The 14,553-nt window shown below is 50.9% G+C and overlaps 3 protein-coding genes across 3 annotated transcripts in view; all 3 read left to right on the forward strand.

Annotated features, from left to right (window-relative positions):
• The window catches only part of smarcd3 (SWI/SNF related, matrix associated, actin dependent regulator of chromatin, subfamily d, member 3), a 76,783-nt gene extending 74,525 nt beyond the window's left edge, over positions 1–2,258 (forward strand). Inside the window, exon 9 of the mRNA XM_031903937.1 lies at positions 2,133–2,258. Coding sequence (XP_031759797.1) covers positions 2,133–2,258 — 126 coding nt within the window. The remainder of the gene's footprint in view (positions 1–2,132) is intronic.
• A 5,703-nt stretch (positions 2,259–7,961) lies between these two features.
• Positions 7,962–10,553, forward strand: LOC116411504 (SWI/SNF-related matrix-associated actin-dependent regulator of chromatin subfamily D member 3-like). Its single transcript, XM_031903833.1, has 3 exons — positions 7,962–8,266; positions 9,187–9,288; positions 10,116–10,553. The coding sequence occupies exons 1-3, from the start codon at positions 8,195–8,197 to the stop codon at positions 10,167–10,169; spliced, it is 228 nt and encodes a 75-aa protein (XP_031759693.1). The 5' UTR covers positions 7,962–8,194; the 3' UTR covers positions 10,170–10,553.
• Positions 10,554–10,582: 29 nt separating this feature from the next.
• Positions 10,583–12,206, forward strand: LOC116411503 (skin secretory protein xP2-like). Its single transcript, XM_031903832.1, has 2 exons — positions 10,583–10,947; positions 10,978–12,206. Exons 1-2 carry the CDS (start codon positions 10,843–10,845, stop codon positions 11,893–11,895), a joined length of 1,023 nt encoding a protein of 340 aa, XP_031759692.1. The 5' UTR covers positions 10,583–10,842; the 3' UTR covers positions 11,896–12,206.
• Positions 12,207–14,553: the final 2,347 nt, after the last annotated feature.

A 14,553-nucleotide genomic window follows, 5' to 3' on the forward strand; every position in this document is an offset into this window, starting at 1 on the left:
TAGGGGGGGGAGGGGGGGGCAGCGACACGTTTTTTTTTTTCCCCCACACAAAAATGTTTTCCACCAAATATATCTCTCGCGGGGGGAAGATATTTTTTTATGGGGGGAGGGGGGCTGGGACAGACACAACTTTGGGCTCCCCACAAAGGTGTTCCCACAATATATATCTCCGTGGGGGGAGAGATTGTTATATATGGAGAGAGGGGCAGCGACAGGCACAACATTGGGCTCCCCCCAAAGCTGTTACCCCAACATATATCTCACTGGGGGCAGAGATAGGGTTAAATGGGGAGAGGGGCAGCGACAGGCACAACATTGGGCTCCCCCCAAAGCTGTTACCCCAACATATATCTCACTGGGGGCAGAGATAGGGTTAAATGGGGAGAGAGGGGCAGTGACAGGCACAACATTGGGCTCCCCCCAAAGCTGTTACCCCAACATATATCTCACTGGGGGCAGAGATAGGGTTAAATGGGGAGAGAAGGGCAGCGACAGGCACAACATTGGGCTCCCCCCAAAGCTGTTACCCCAACATATATCTCACTGGGGGCAGAGATAGGGTTAAATGGGGAGAGGGGCAGCGACAGGCACAACATTGGGCTCCCCCCAAAGCTGTTACCCCAACATATATCTCACTGGGGGCAGAGATAGGGTTAAATGGGGAGAGAAGGGCAGCGACAGGCACAACATTGGGCTCCCCCCAAAGCTGTTACCCCAACATATATCTCACTGGGGGCAGAGATAGGGTTAAATGGGGAGAGAGGGGCAGCGACAGGCACAACATTGGGCTCCCCCCAAAGCTGTTACCCCAACATATATCTCACTGGGGGCAGAGATAGGGTTAAATGGGGAGAGAAGGGCAGCGACAGGCACAACATTGGGCTCCCCCCAAAGCTGTTACCCCAACATATATCTCACTGGGGGCAGAGATAGGGTTAAATGGGGAGAGAAGGGCAGCGACAGGCACAACATTGGGCTCCCCCCAAAGCTGTTACCCCAACATATATCTCACTGGGGGCAGAGATAGGGTTAAATGGGGAGAGAAGGGCAGTGACAGGCACAACATTGGGCTCCCCCCAAAGCTGTTACCCCAACATATATCTCACTGGGGGCAGAGATAGGGTTAAATGGGGAGAGAAGGGCAGCGACAGGCACAACATTGGGCTCCCCCCAAAGCTGTTACCCCAACATATATCTCACTGGGGGCAGAGATAGGGTTAAATGGGTAGAGAGGGGCAGTGACAGGCACAACATTGGGCTCCCCCCAAAGCTGTTACCCCAACATATATCTCACTGGGGGCAGAGATAGGGTTAAATGGGTAGAGAGGGGCAGTGACAGGCACAACATTGGGCTCCCCCCAAAGCTGTTACCCCAACATATATCTCACTGGGGGCAGAGATAGGGTTAAATGGGGAGAGAAGGGCAGCGACAGGCACAACATTGGTCTCCCCCCAAAGCTGTTACCCCAACATATATCTCACTGGGGGCAGAGATAGGGTTAAATGGGGAGAGAGGGGCAGTGACAGGCACAACATTGGGCGCCCGAGTGGCTCGTTCCCCGGCTTGAGATGGGGGTGGGATCTAATTACTAATTACTAATTAATGACATATGGGGGGCGTGTCCAGCTGCGCATGGAGTAGGGCGCATCTTCTGGCGCTCCCGGGGTCTGTGGTAACAAAAACCACATACAGGGGATATCCCCCCATAGCACTTACCCCACGGGAAGCAGAGGGGTCCCGCTACCTCCCCTCTCACGCCAGCCGCTTCAGCGGAGCGCTCCGGTGCCGCCACAGCAAAAATCTAACCGCGGCCTAGTCGCGCCACGGAAGCCGCGGCCTAAATTTTGGAAGCCTGCCCACGATAGCCTGACATCGGCGCGGAACGCCGGTTTTGCACCCAGAAAGGCACAAAAAAAGCTCCAAGGGTGCTAGAAAAGAGGAGGGTGAGTAAACCCTGACCCCGGGGGCGCCTTCACATCAACCCCAGCAGCGTGCTCCACACCAGGCCTCACTCCACCTGCTATTTATATGCCACAATATAAGGGCTGCAGAGCACACAGCTGAACTACAACACTGAGGCTAGCCACATACCCTCTAGTGTGGCAGCTGAGAATCACTATTGGTCAAACAGGGGCTCAAACCTAACATGTTGAACTGCGCCATGACTTATATAAGAGAACGTACTACGGACATCTCTCTCCTGCGCCATGACTTATATAAGAGAACGTACTACGGACATCTCTCTCCTGCGCCATGACTTATATAAGAGAACGTACTACGGACATCTCTCTCCTGCGCCATGACTTATATAAGAGAACGTACTACGGACATCTCTCTCCTGCGCCATGACTTGCAAAATATAAGAGAACGTACTACGGACATCTCTCTCCTGCGCCATGACTATATAAGAGAACGTACTACGGACATCTCTCTCCTGCGCCATGACTTATATAGAGAACGTACTACGGACATCTCTCTCCTGCGCCATGACTTATATAAGAGAACGTACTACGGACATCTCTCTCCTGCGCCATGACTTATATAAGAGAAACGTACTACGGACATCTCTCTCCTGCGCCATGACTTATATAAGAGAACGTACTACGGACATCTCTCTCCTGCGCCATGACTTATATAAGAGAACGTACTACGGACATCTCTCTCCTGCGCCATGACTTATATAAGAGAACGTACTACGGACATCTCTCTCCTGCGCCATGACTTATATAAGAGAACGTACTACGGACATCTCTCTCCTGCGCCATGACTTATATAAGAGAACGTACTACGGACATCTCTCTCCTGCGCCATGACTTATATAAGAGAACGTACTACGGACATCTCTCTCCTGCGCCATGACTTATATAAGAGAACGTACTACGGAGATAGAAACCAGGGTCTCCACACTGGAGGACACAGTTTCCCCTATTCCAAATGATGTTACGGCCATTAAACAACAACTCCAACAAGCGCTCAGTAAAACGGAGGACCTAGAAAACAGACTCAGTAGAAACAATGTGCGCATTGTGGGCCTACCGGAGAAAGTGGAAGGCCAAAACCCGGAGGCTTTCATAGAAAACTGGCTGAAACAAACTTTAGGAAACGACATATTCTCTATGATATTCGTAGTTGAGAGAGCCCATAGGGTTCCCACCAAGCCACATCCTCCTGGTGCACCTCCAAGACCATTCCTGTTGCGTATGCTGAATTACAGGGACCGTGATGCTGCTTTAAAGGCTGCAAGGCTTAAGGGTCCCATTACCTTCAATGGATCAACAGTTCCATTATACCCAGACTTCTCGCCAACAATACAGAAGCAAAGAGCAACATTTACAGCAATTAAAAGGCGCCTTCGTGAAGCACGTATTCCCTATGGAATGATGTACCCTGCAAGGCTCCGAATACAAGATGGCGATCGAGTGCAGTTCTTCAATTCACCGGCAGAAGCCGAGGACTGGCTAAGCCGCAGGAATCCTAGAAGATCACCACCACGCGACTAAAAAGCTGACAACCAGTTACTCTGTAGTATCCTCAAACACTCCTGATGTGATGCCAATGGCTCCAGACATTTTCCTAGGATTGCTTAACTTTGACGGTCTCTCAGATACCCTACTGAGCTCTTGAAGGCTCCAAGCTGTGGAGTTTGCCACGCTAGACATCCTTTAAAGAACTTCCAAACTTCCCTCACCCCTTTGGCACTCCTGTTGACTCTCCTAGTCTGGTTATACCACAGAACTCTGATGCCGCGGTAGCTTTCGTGCTGCCCCTCTTTTTTCTTTTTTTCCAGTTATTGCTACTTTTTCTAAGTTTTTATTACAATAACTAGATGAGTGCGGACACGCTCTCAAAAGCTTCTATAAGCATGCTACAGTTTTGGGTACTAGACCCACCTAGGTTGGGAAGGTGGGTAGGGAGGGCTAGGGAATTTTTGTTGGGGATGTTATGTTTTTTGTTTGTCTACAATACTAACTTCCAGGTCTTACAATTTAATATGAAGCTCTTTTGTAAATGCAAAATAACGACGGACATCGCTCACGGCAAGGCCATCTCAAATCTAGCGCAATATGGCTAAGATCTCAGTGACCTCTTGGAATATAAGAGGGCTTAATTCTAAATTCAAAAGGAGTCTCATGTTTACCTACCTAAAGAGGTACCCTCCCTCTATTCTCCTACTGCAGGAGACCCACCTTACGGGCCAAAAAATACTAGCACTTAAAAAACCCTGGGTGGGATGGCACTACCACTCTACTTATTCCTCCTACTCCAGAGGACTTTCAATACTAATACGTAAAGGGGTTCCATTCGAATTCATCAAGCTACATATGGACTACTATGGTAGATTCATGATTCTTCATGGTCTCCTAGCTCATAAACCCATAACAATTGTTAATATGTGTATACCACCGCCGTTTGCGATGTCCGTCCTAGATCAAGTTGTTTCTAAGCTGGCAGAATTCCCCATAAGTCCATTTCTCATCATGGGTGACTTTAATAACTGCATGAATCCCTCTCTAGATAGATCTAAAATAGAACCCAACACATCTACCAGACTTGCGGGATGGGCAGATACGCCTGCCATTCTCTCACCCACAAATCCCTCTCAAGAATTGATCTGGCTTTTACTTCTGCCGATCTATTGCCCATGGTTGATACAATACAATATCTACCGCAAGCCCTGTCAGACCACTCCCCACTTAGCCTCTCCTTCCGCTGGAACCCATCTCAGGTAGACAGATTATGGCGGTTGAGTCCTTTATGGCTCAAAAATGACGTAGTTGCGGCTCAGAACCAAAATGCATACACAGAATACTGGGAATTAAACGATAAATCAGCTTCACCACCAATGCTATGGGATGCCTCTAAGGCAGTTATGAGGGGTGAACTAATAGCAGTAGAGGAAAAAAAGGAACAGTTAAACGAGGCAGAGAAAACTCTTGTTGCAGCAGAAGCTACACATACCCAAAACCCTACAGAGCACACATATGAACAGCTTCTGTCTGCAAGAAGTTCCCTTAGTCGGGCTACTGTCTCACTAACAAGAAAGGCAGTGCTATATCAAAATCAACGCATTTTTGAGCAGGGGGACAAGAGTAGTAAACTTCTAGCCTACCTGTCTAAACCCCAGAACAACTCTACAGCAATATCCCACATTCGCCAAGATGACGGCACACTTACCACAGAACCCAAAACCATTGCACAACAATTTGCCTCCTACTATAAAAACCTATACACAACTACAGTCACCTACACTAAGGCACAACTAATGCAATACCTAGCAAGCATCCCTATTCCAAAATTAACCCCAGCAGATAGGGCATACCTAGATGCCCCAATTACAAGGCAAGAAATTGCCGACGCAATTGCCACCCTTCCCCCCAATAAGACCCCAGGTCCAGATGGACTACCATCCAACTGGTATAAGGCACTATCTGAAAATATTCCCACTAAACTACTAGAAACTCTGCAATATGCTTATGATAACCAAGCGCTACCCGCTTCCTTTGCTGAGGCGCTAATAGTGGTCATTCCGAAGCCGGGTAAAGATCCTTCCCTCTGCTCCTCATACCGCCCCATTTCTCTAATCAACACAGATGCCAAAATTCTGGCGGTGAGGCTCCAACGGGTGGTTCCTGACCTTCCTGATCAATCAGGCTTTATGCCCGGGAGATCCACTGACATTAATCTAAGGAGACTCTTTACCAACCTACAAATCCCTCACTTAGAGACGGACACCAGAGCTGTCGCCTCCCTTGACTCTGCCAAAGCTTTTGACTCAATTGAATGGGGATACCTATGGGAGGTCCTGTCCGACTTCGGCTTTGGCCAATCATTTTTTAAAGTGGATCAAGCTGTTATACCAACGTCCCACAGCAAGAGTCAGAGTAAATGGGATTACATCTCTCCCATTCTCTCTGGAAAGAGGGACTCGTCAAGGCTGTCCCCTCTCACCAATATTATTTGCCCTAGCAATAGAGCCCCTAGCCATACTGATCAGAAACACCCCGGGTATTAAGGGCCTTACGTACGGCAATATCAAAGAAAAAGTATCACTGTATGCAGACGACCTACTAATATATCTCGCAGATCCCAGGGATTCGCTGACCTCTCTGTTGCAACTAGTGGACAACTTTGGCCACTATTCCGGTCTGCGAATCAACTGGGATAAATCAATCCTTTGTCCTGTAGATCCGCTTCAACCACAACCCGTAGTACCCAATATACCTCTGAAGTGGGCCAACCAATTTAAATACTTGGGGGTCTGGATAACGGTGGATTTTACTAAATACATGTCACTCAACCTAGACCCCTTACTTGCAGATCTTAAAACCCGACTGGCCCAATGGTCCAAGCTACCACTCTCACTCTGGGGCCGCATAAATATAATAAAAATGATATATCTTCCCAAATTTCTATATATACTACACAACGCCCCGGTCTTTATCCCTAAAACCTTTTTTAAGACGTTTAATCAGATTATCCTGCCATTTGTCTGGAACCATCGGCCCCCTAGAATGGCCTGGACGAAACTTTGCGCCCCCCTAACTGAGGCTTAGCCCTCCCTCACTTTTACCATTACTACCTAGCCTCGCAGATACACTACCTACACTGGTGTTTTATTCATGACCCTTATAATCCAAATACGCAGCTCCAGGCAACAATACTCGGCTCGCTGGAAGGACTGAGTAACTTTCCATATCGACACCTTAAAGACACAGGCCCACTACCAACAACCTTAACTATCCCGCATAAAGCTTGGACCATCGCACTCACTCTACTCAAACACCCGCCACCCTTACTTACGTCTAGGCTTCCTCTCTGGGGTAACCAATACTTACCACAACTTAGGTCACTACACAACTTCATATATTGGCCGCGCCACAATATCAAATATCTGGGAGATCTAACAGAACACTCAACCTTCCCAACATACGCACAGATCCGAGAGAAAGCTCAACAACCTGCTCTCCCTTTTTACAAATATCAGCGTTCAGGGACCAATTTGACACTCTCGCCCCTCAGCTCACTTCATTAACAGTGGAGATAATCTTTCATTCTAACAACTCAGCAAAGCTCACCTCAAATCTATACCAAAACTTACTTTCAGTAGGCCCCAAACCCTTTAACTCCGCACAAATATGGTGGACTTCCCAAATACCAGCACTCACCCAAGATGACTGGGAAGAGACAACAGACTCCATGTACAACTGTCTCATATCTACTAAAGACAGATTAATACAGTATAAAACCTTTCATCACCTCTATATCACACCATTAAGGCTGCGCCAGATGGGCCGTACCCCAACAGATAGGTGCCCGAGATGTGCAGCAAGCCCTGCTAACTTCTTTCATATGATCTGGTCATGCCCCCACATCGCTAAGTTCTGGTCGACAGTCACTAAATACCTATCAAACAACCTTCCCCAATGTGACTGCACCTGAAACCTGCTTGCTAGGAGACAACATAATTGCCCAAAACAGCTCCCGGATACGCTACAGAATATTATTGTTCTATGCATTGGATGGGCCCTACCCTGCCCACCATTACAGCCTGGAAGAATTTAGTGAATGTGGTTGCCCCTCTGTATAAACTCACGTACGAAATTAGGGGCGCACCTGACAAATTTGACAAAGTCTGGGGCCCTTGGTGTGATCTAGAGGGAAACTGAACGATCCTGCTCCCAGTTACATAATAAGCCCCCCAACGTCCTCCCAACCTGTTCTCCCACACCCTGAGTACACAAGTTCAGTAGGGGATGGATCCAAGATGTGGGAGTTACTACCAGTTACACACTCATTCAAATTAATGACATATGGTCACAGTATATGAGTCGGCCAATCGGTGAGTAGCTGATCCTGTAGCACCAGGATGGAATAAAGGGCATATAAACCCTACATTTTCTTCCCATGTATATAAGTTGGGCAAACCCCCCCCAAACCCCACCAACTGTACTGCCTACAGCCCCCCACTCACAGCACCATCACATCCTCCCAAAACCAATGAGCAGCTTTCAGGCAGATATTTCCTCCTATAGAGACATAAACGCGGGGTGCTATAGGGTAGCTAGGAAAGCAGGCGGGGCTAATACTGACAGCTCCGCCCCCATTCCTGGAGTGACCCCCACTTCTCTCTCTTCCTGTAGATCCACGAGACCATTGAATCAATTAATCAGCTGAAGATACAAAGGAGATTTCATGCTCAGTTTCTCCCGGGACCCAAAGGGTTACATACAGGACTGGCTCCTCTCCCAGAGCAGGGACCTGAAGGTAAGGCCTGGGCAAAGGCTGCTGGGATACGTAGGAGGAGCTAGTGCACCAACCACTCCTTAAACCGCTATAATGGACTTGGACCGTCAGCATTTTCCCACCATATCTGTCAGCCCCCCTCAAGTAAGAGCCACAGTGGGCTTGGGGGCTCAGAGACTGGGGGGCTCAGAAACTGGGGGGCTCAGAGACTGGGGGCTTAGAGATTGGGGGGCTCAGAGACTGGGGGCTCAGAGATTGGGGGGGCTCAGAGATTGGGGAGCTCAGAGATTGGGGGCTCAGGGATTGGGGGGCTCAGAGATTGGGGGGCTCAAAGATTGGGGGGCTCAAAGATTGGGGGGGCTCAGAGATTGGGGGGCTCAGAGATTGGGGGGATCAGAGATTGGGGGCTCAGAGATTGGGGGGCTCAGAGACTGGGGGCTCAGAGACTGGGGGGCTGAGAGATTGGGGGGCTCAGAGACTGGGGGGCTCAAAAATTGGGGGCTCAGAGATTGGGGGGCTCAGAGATTGGGGGCTCAGAGACTGGGGGCTCAGAGATTGGGGGCTCAGAGACTGGGGGCTGAGAGATTGGGGGGCTCAGAGATTGGGGGGCTCAGAGACTGGGGGGCTCAGAGATTGGGGGGGCTCAGAGATTGGGGGGCTCAGAGATTGGGGCTCAGAGATTGGGGGCTCAGAGACTGGGGGGCTCAGAGACTGGGGGGCTCAGAGATTGGGGGGGCTCAGAGATTGGGGGGCTCAGAGACTGGGGGCTCAGAGATTAGGGGGCTCAGAGACTGGGGGGCTCAGAGATTGGGGGGCAGCCATTCCGTATCATGCGCCCCAAGCTCCAAACACCCCCCCACTTTCTGTCCCGGATCTCAGGACTAAGGTGCAGGCGTAGGAGCTAGCAATCTGTTCCCCCAACCCTCTCTCCTCTCTTTCAGATCATGACTGATGTTGTGGGGAACCCCGAGCAGGAGAGGCGAGCCGACTTCTATCAGGAACCCTGGTCCCAGGAGGCTGTCAGCCGCTACTTCTATTGTAAGGTGAGTGTGCACTCATAGGCATGGAGTGTGAGTGAGGGGGTGCACTCATAGGCATGGAGTGTGAGTGAGGGGGTGCACTCATAGGCATGGAGTGTGAGTGAGGGGGTGCACTTATAGGCACGGAGTGTGAGTGAGGGGGTGCATTCATTGGCATGGAGTGTGAGTGAGGGGGTGCACTCATAGGCACGGAGTGTGAGTGAGGGGGTGCACTTATAGGCAGGGTGTGAGTGAGGGGGTGCATTCATTGGCATGGAGTGTGAGTGAGGGGTGCACTCATAGGCATGGAGTGTGAGTGAGGGGGTGCACTCATAGGCATGGAGTGTGAGTGAGGGGGTGCACTTATAGGCACGGAGTGTGAGTGAGGGGGTGCACTCATTGGCATGGAGTGTGAGTGAGGGGGTGCACTTATAGGCAGGAGTGTGAGTGAGGGGGTGCATTCATTGGCATGGAGTGTGAGTGAGGGGGTGCACTCATTGGCATGGAGTGTGAGTGAGGGGGTGCACTTATAGGCAGGAGTGTGAGTGAGGGGTGCATTCATTGGCATGGAGTGTGAGTGAGGGGGTGCACTCATAGGCAGGAGTGTGAGTGAGGGGGTGCACTCATAGGCAGGAGTGTGAGTGAGGGTGTGCACTTATAGGCACGGAGTGTGAGTGAGGGGGTGCACTTATAGGCACGGAGTGTGAGTGAGGGGGTGCACTCATAGGCACGGAGTGTGAGTGAGGGGGTGCACTCATAGGCACGGAGTGTGAGTGAGGGGGGTGCATTCTGTGCCATTGCCCCCACCCTGTGCCAGTAAAGGATTTGCCCCTCTCTCTTGCCCCCTGCAGATCCAGCAGCGCAGACAGGAGTTGGAGCAGTCCCTGGGGGTGAGGAACACGTAGGCTCCTCCTCTCTCAGCCTCGGGGCCCCTGGCGCCTCCCTTCCCGCCGTTTGGCTCTAACATGGTCCCATCACTGCTACAGACATCATGTGCCGCCCCTACTGCCCGCCATTGGCCCTTATACCCACCCCACTGATTGGCCCCTGGCAGTGAGCTCTCCCCATGATACTGCCCCCCCTGTGCCTTGGGGCCCTCTGGTGCCCGACGCTTGGGTAAATGTATCAGAGTATCCGTGCCCTGGGCCTGCCCTAGCCTTGTGCCACGATTGTGCCATATTGTGCCATAATGTGCCCACGATTGTGCCATAATGTGCCCACGATTGTGCCATAATGTGCCCACGATTGTGCCATAATGTGCCCACGATTGTGCCATAATGTGCCCACGATTGTGCTAATGTGCCACGATTGTGCCTAATGTGCCCACGATTGTGCCATAATGTGCCCACGATTGTGCCATAATGTGCCCACGATTGTGCCATAATGTGCCCACGATTGTGCCATAATGTGCCCATGATTGTGCCATGATTGTGCCATAATGTGCCCATGATTGTGCCATAATGTGCCCATGATTGTGCCATGATTGTGCCATAATGTGCCCATGATTGTGCCATAATGTGCCCACGATTGTGCCCACAATTCCAATGCCATGCCAAATGCTAAGGGCTGCTGGTCGCTATGCCAGTTGGCACGTGCCATGATCACAATATTGCCCAGTCCCGTGGCTACAAATACAGTGAGTTCATATGTTTTGCCTTCACTGATTCCCGTGCCCCACTGGGGGTATATACCGATTCCCGTGCCCCACTGGGGGTATATACCGATTCCCGTGCCCCACTGGGGGTATATACCGATTCCCGTGCCCCACTGGGGGAATATACCGATTCCCGTGCCCCACTGGGGTATATACCGATTCCCGTGCCCCACTGGGGGTATATACCGATTCCCGTGCCCCACTGGGGGTATATACCGATTCCCGTGCCCCACTGGGGGAATATACCGATTCCCGTGCCCCACTGGGGGTATATACCGATTCCCGTGCCCCACTGGGGGTATATACCGATTCCCGTGCCCCACTGGGGGTATATACCGATTCCCGTGCCCCACTGGGGGTATATACCGATTCCCGTGCCCCACTGGGGGTATATACCGATTCCCGTGCCCCACTGGGGGTATATACCGATTCCCGTGCCCCACTGGGGGTATATACCGATTCCCGTGCCCCACTGGGGGTATATAGCGATTCCCGTGCCCCACTGGGGGTATATAGCGATTCCCGTGCCCCACTGGGGGTATATAGCAATTCCCGTGCCCCACTGGGGGTATATACTGATTCCCGTGCCCCACTGGGGGTATATACTGATTCCCGTGCCCCACTGGGGGTATATACTGATTCCCGTGCCCCACTGGGGGTATATACTGATTCCCGTGCCCCACTGGGGGTATATACCGAACAGAGCTGCCTGGGGGGGTGACACACAGTTTATATGGGGGGCTCCTCATATCTCGGTGTATTTTGCCTTCACTGATTCGGTTATACCCCGTGGTACGTGGGCGGAGCCTGTAACAAGTCGGTCACATGAGCAGTTTCTCTTACCTTTACCCTCTCTGACAGGTTCATGGGGGCAGTTACAGAGGGCAGAAGGAAGCTCAGTGATGTCACTGGGGCAAATTCCTTGGGAGTGGGGAACACAAAGGGCAATTAGTTGTGACCTAATCACTATATTGTGATGTAATAGGGCAGCTGGCAACTGGGGACCACCCATTTCTGGGAATGCTCCCCTCGGGCTTTGGTACAGTGTCGGGGGCTGGATAGTGGCCGGGCGGGTCAGTGTTATGGGGGTTGGATTTGGTAGAAGGGGGGTTAGTAGTGAGTGGGGGGGCGGGATTTAGCAGAAGGTCCATGGTCTTAAGCGGAGATACTTGTTAGTACTGATGATCAGCGGTAGGTTAGTGTTTGTAACTAGTCCTTGTTAGTATTGTGTTTCTGTATATGTAGGGTCACTCAGTGACACCCCAATAAATTTCATTTCTACCTACTGTATCTGCCTCCTGTTACTCAGCCCTAGGTATAGGGGTGTCTGTATGTATGGGGGTGTCTGTATGTGTAGGGTCACTCAGTGACACCCCAATAAATTTAATTTCTACCTACTGTATCTGCCTCCTGTTACTCAGCCCTAGGTATAGGGGTGTCTGTATGTATGGGGGTGTCTGTATGTATAGGGTCACTCAATGACACCCCAATAAATCTCATTTCTACCTACTGTATCTGCCTCCTGTTACTCAGCCCTAGGTATAGGGGTGTCTGTATGTATGGGGGTGTCTGTATGTATAGGGGTGTCTGTATGTGTAGGGTCACTCAATGACACCCCAATAAATCTCATTTCTACCTACTGTATCTGCCTCCTGTTACTCACCCATAGGTATAGGGGTATCTGCCCCACCCTGTCTCCCCATGTGAGGCTACACGTATGGGGGTGCCTGTATGAATGGGGGTGTTATGTAGACTAGTGTTCCCACTATTTTGTTAAGCTCAGACTAATGCCCCCCATGCCTATAAGCTCAGACTAGTGCTCCCCCCATAGCTATAAGCTTAGACTAGTGCTCCCCCTATTTCTATAAGCTCAGCCTAATGCTCCCCCATTGCTTTAAACTCAGACTAGTGCTCCCCCTATTTTGTTAAACTCAGACTACTGCTCCCCTATTGCTTTAAACTCAGACTAGTGCTCCCCCATTGCTTTAAACTCAGACTAGTGCTCCCCTCATGCCTATAAGCTCAGACTAACGCTCCCCCATGCCATAAACTCAGCCTAGCGCTCCCCCATGGCTATAAACTCAGCCTAGCGCTCCCCCATGGCTATAAGCTCAGACTAGTGCTCCCCCATTGCTTTAAACTCAGACTAGTGCTCCCCCATTGCTTTAAGCTCAGACTAGTGCTCCCCCATTGCTATAAACTCAGACTAGTGCTCCCCCATTGCTTTAAACTCAGACTAGTGCTCCCCCATTGCTTTAAGCTCAGACTAGTGCTCCCCCATGGCTATAAGCTCAGACTAGTGCTCCCCCTATTGCTATAAGCTCAGACTAGTGCTCCCCCATGGCTATAAGCTCAGACTAGTGCTCCCCTCATGGCCATAAACTCAGACTAGTGCTCTGCCATGCCTATAAACTCAAGATTAATACTCCCCCCATACCTAAAAATTGAGACTAGTGCTCCCCCATGGCTATAAACTCAGACTAGTGCTCCCCCATGGCTATAAGCTCAGACTAGTGCTCCCCCATGGCTATAAGCTCAGACTAGTGCTCCCCCATGGCTATACTCTCAGACTAGTGCTCCCCCATGGCTATAAGCTCAGACTAGTGCTCCCCCATGGCTATAAGCTCAGACTAGTCCCCCCCATGGCTATAAGCTCAGACTAGTGCTCCCCCCATGGCTATAAACTCAGACTAGTGCTCCCCCATGGCTATAAGCTCAGACTAGTGCTCCCCCATGGCTATACTCTCAGACTAGTGCTCCCCTATGGCTATAAGCTCAGACTAGTGCTCCCCCATGGCTATACTCTCAGACTAGTGCTCCCCCATGTCTATAAGCTCAGACTAGTGCTCCCCCCATGGCTATAAGCTCAGACTAGTGCTCCCCCATGGCTATAAGCTCAGACTAGTGCTCCCCCATGGCTATACTCTCAGACTAGTGCTCCCCCATGGCTATAAGCTCAGACTAGTGCTCCCCCATGGCTATAAGCTCAGACTAGTGCTCCCCCATGGCTATACTCTCAGACTAGTGCTCCCCCCATGGCTATAAGCTCAGACTAGTGCTCCCCCCATGGCTATACTCTCAGACTAGTGCTCCCCCCATGGCTATAAGCTCAGACTAGTGCTCCCCCCATGGCTATACTCTCAGACTAGTGCTCCCCCATGGCTATACTCTCAGACTAGTGCTCCCCCATGGCTATACTCTCAGACTAGTGCTCCCCCCATGGCTATACTCTCAGACTAGTGCTCCCCCATGGCTATACTCTCAGACTAGTGCTCCCCCATGGCTATACTCTCAGACTAGTGCTCCCCCATGGCTATACTCTCAGACTAGTGCTCCCCCATGGCTATAAGCTCAGACTAGTGCTCCCCCATGTATATAAGCTCAGACTAGTGCTCCCCCATGGCTATAAGCTCAGACTAGTGCTCCCCCATGGCTATAAGCTCAGACTAGTGCTCCCCCATGGCTATAAGCTCAGACTAGTGCTCCCCCATGGCTATAAGCTCAGACTAGTGCTCCCCCCATGGCATGTGTGTAAGTGAGGGGCAGACCTGGGATGCGGGGGGTTAAGGGCTGCCCGTTTCTCAGCTCCTCAGGGGTTGGTTCAAAAAGTCTTCCTGAAAGTGCACATCTGGGGG

This window comes from Xenopus tropicalis, chromosome 6 (assembly GCF_000004195.4).
Source record: "Xenopus tropicalis strain Nigerian chromosome 6, UCB_Xtro_10.0, whole genome shotgun sequence".
Taxonomy (NCBI): Eukaryota; Metazoa; Chordata; class Amphibia; order Anura; family Pipidae; genus Xenopus; species Xenopus tropicalis.

What these genes read in the sequence shown, in the direction of transcription:
- LOC116411504 (XM_031903833.1), top strand. Translation starts at nt 8,195, where the DNA reads ATGCTCAGTTTCTCCCGGGACCCAAAGGGTTACATACAGGACTGGCTC. An exon ending in CCCAGAGCAGGGACCTGAAG is followed by an intron (nt 8,267 to 9,186) that starts GTAAGGCCTGGG and finishes CCTCTCTTTCAG; the next exon opens with ATCATGACTGATGTTGTGGG. An exon ending in GCCGCTACTTCTATTGTAAG is followed by an intron (nt 9,289 to 10,115) that starts GTGAGTGTGCAC and finishes TGCCCCCTGCAG; the next exon opens with ATCCAGCAGCGCAGACAGGA.
- LOC116411503 (XM_031903832.1), top strand. Translation starts at nt 10,843, where the DNA reads ATGCCAGTTGGCACGTGCCATGATCACAATATTGCCCAGTCCCGTGGC. An exon ending in ATTCCCGTGCCCCACTGGGG is followed by an intron (nt 10,948 to 10,977) that starts GTATATACCGAT and finishes GCCCCACTGGGG; the next exon opens with GTATATACCGATTCCCGTGC.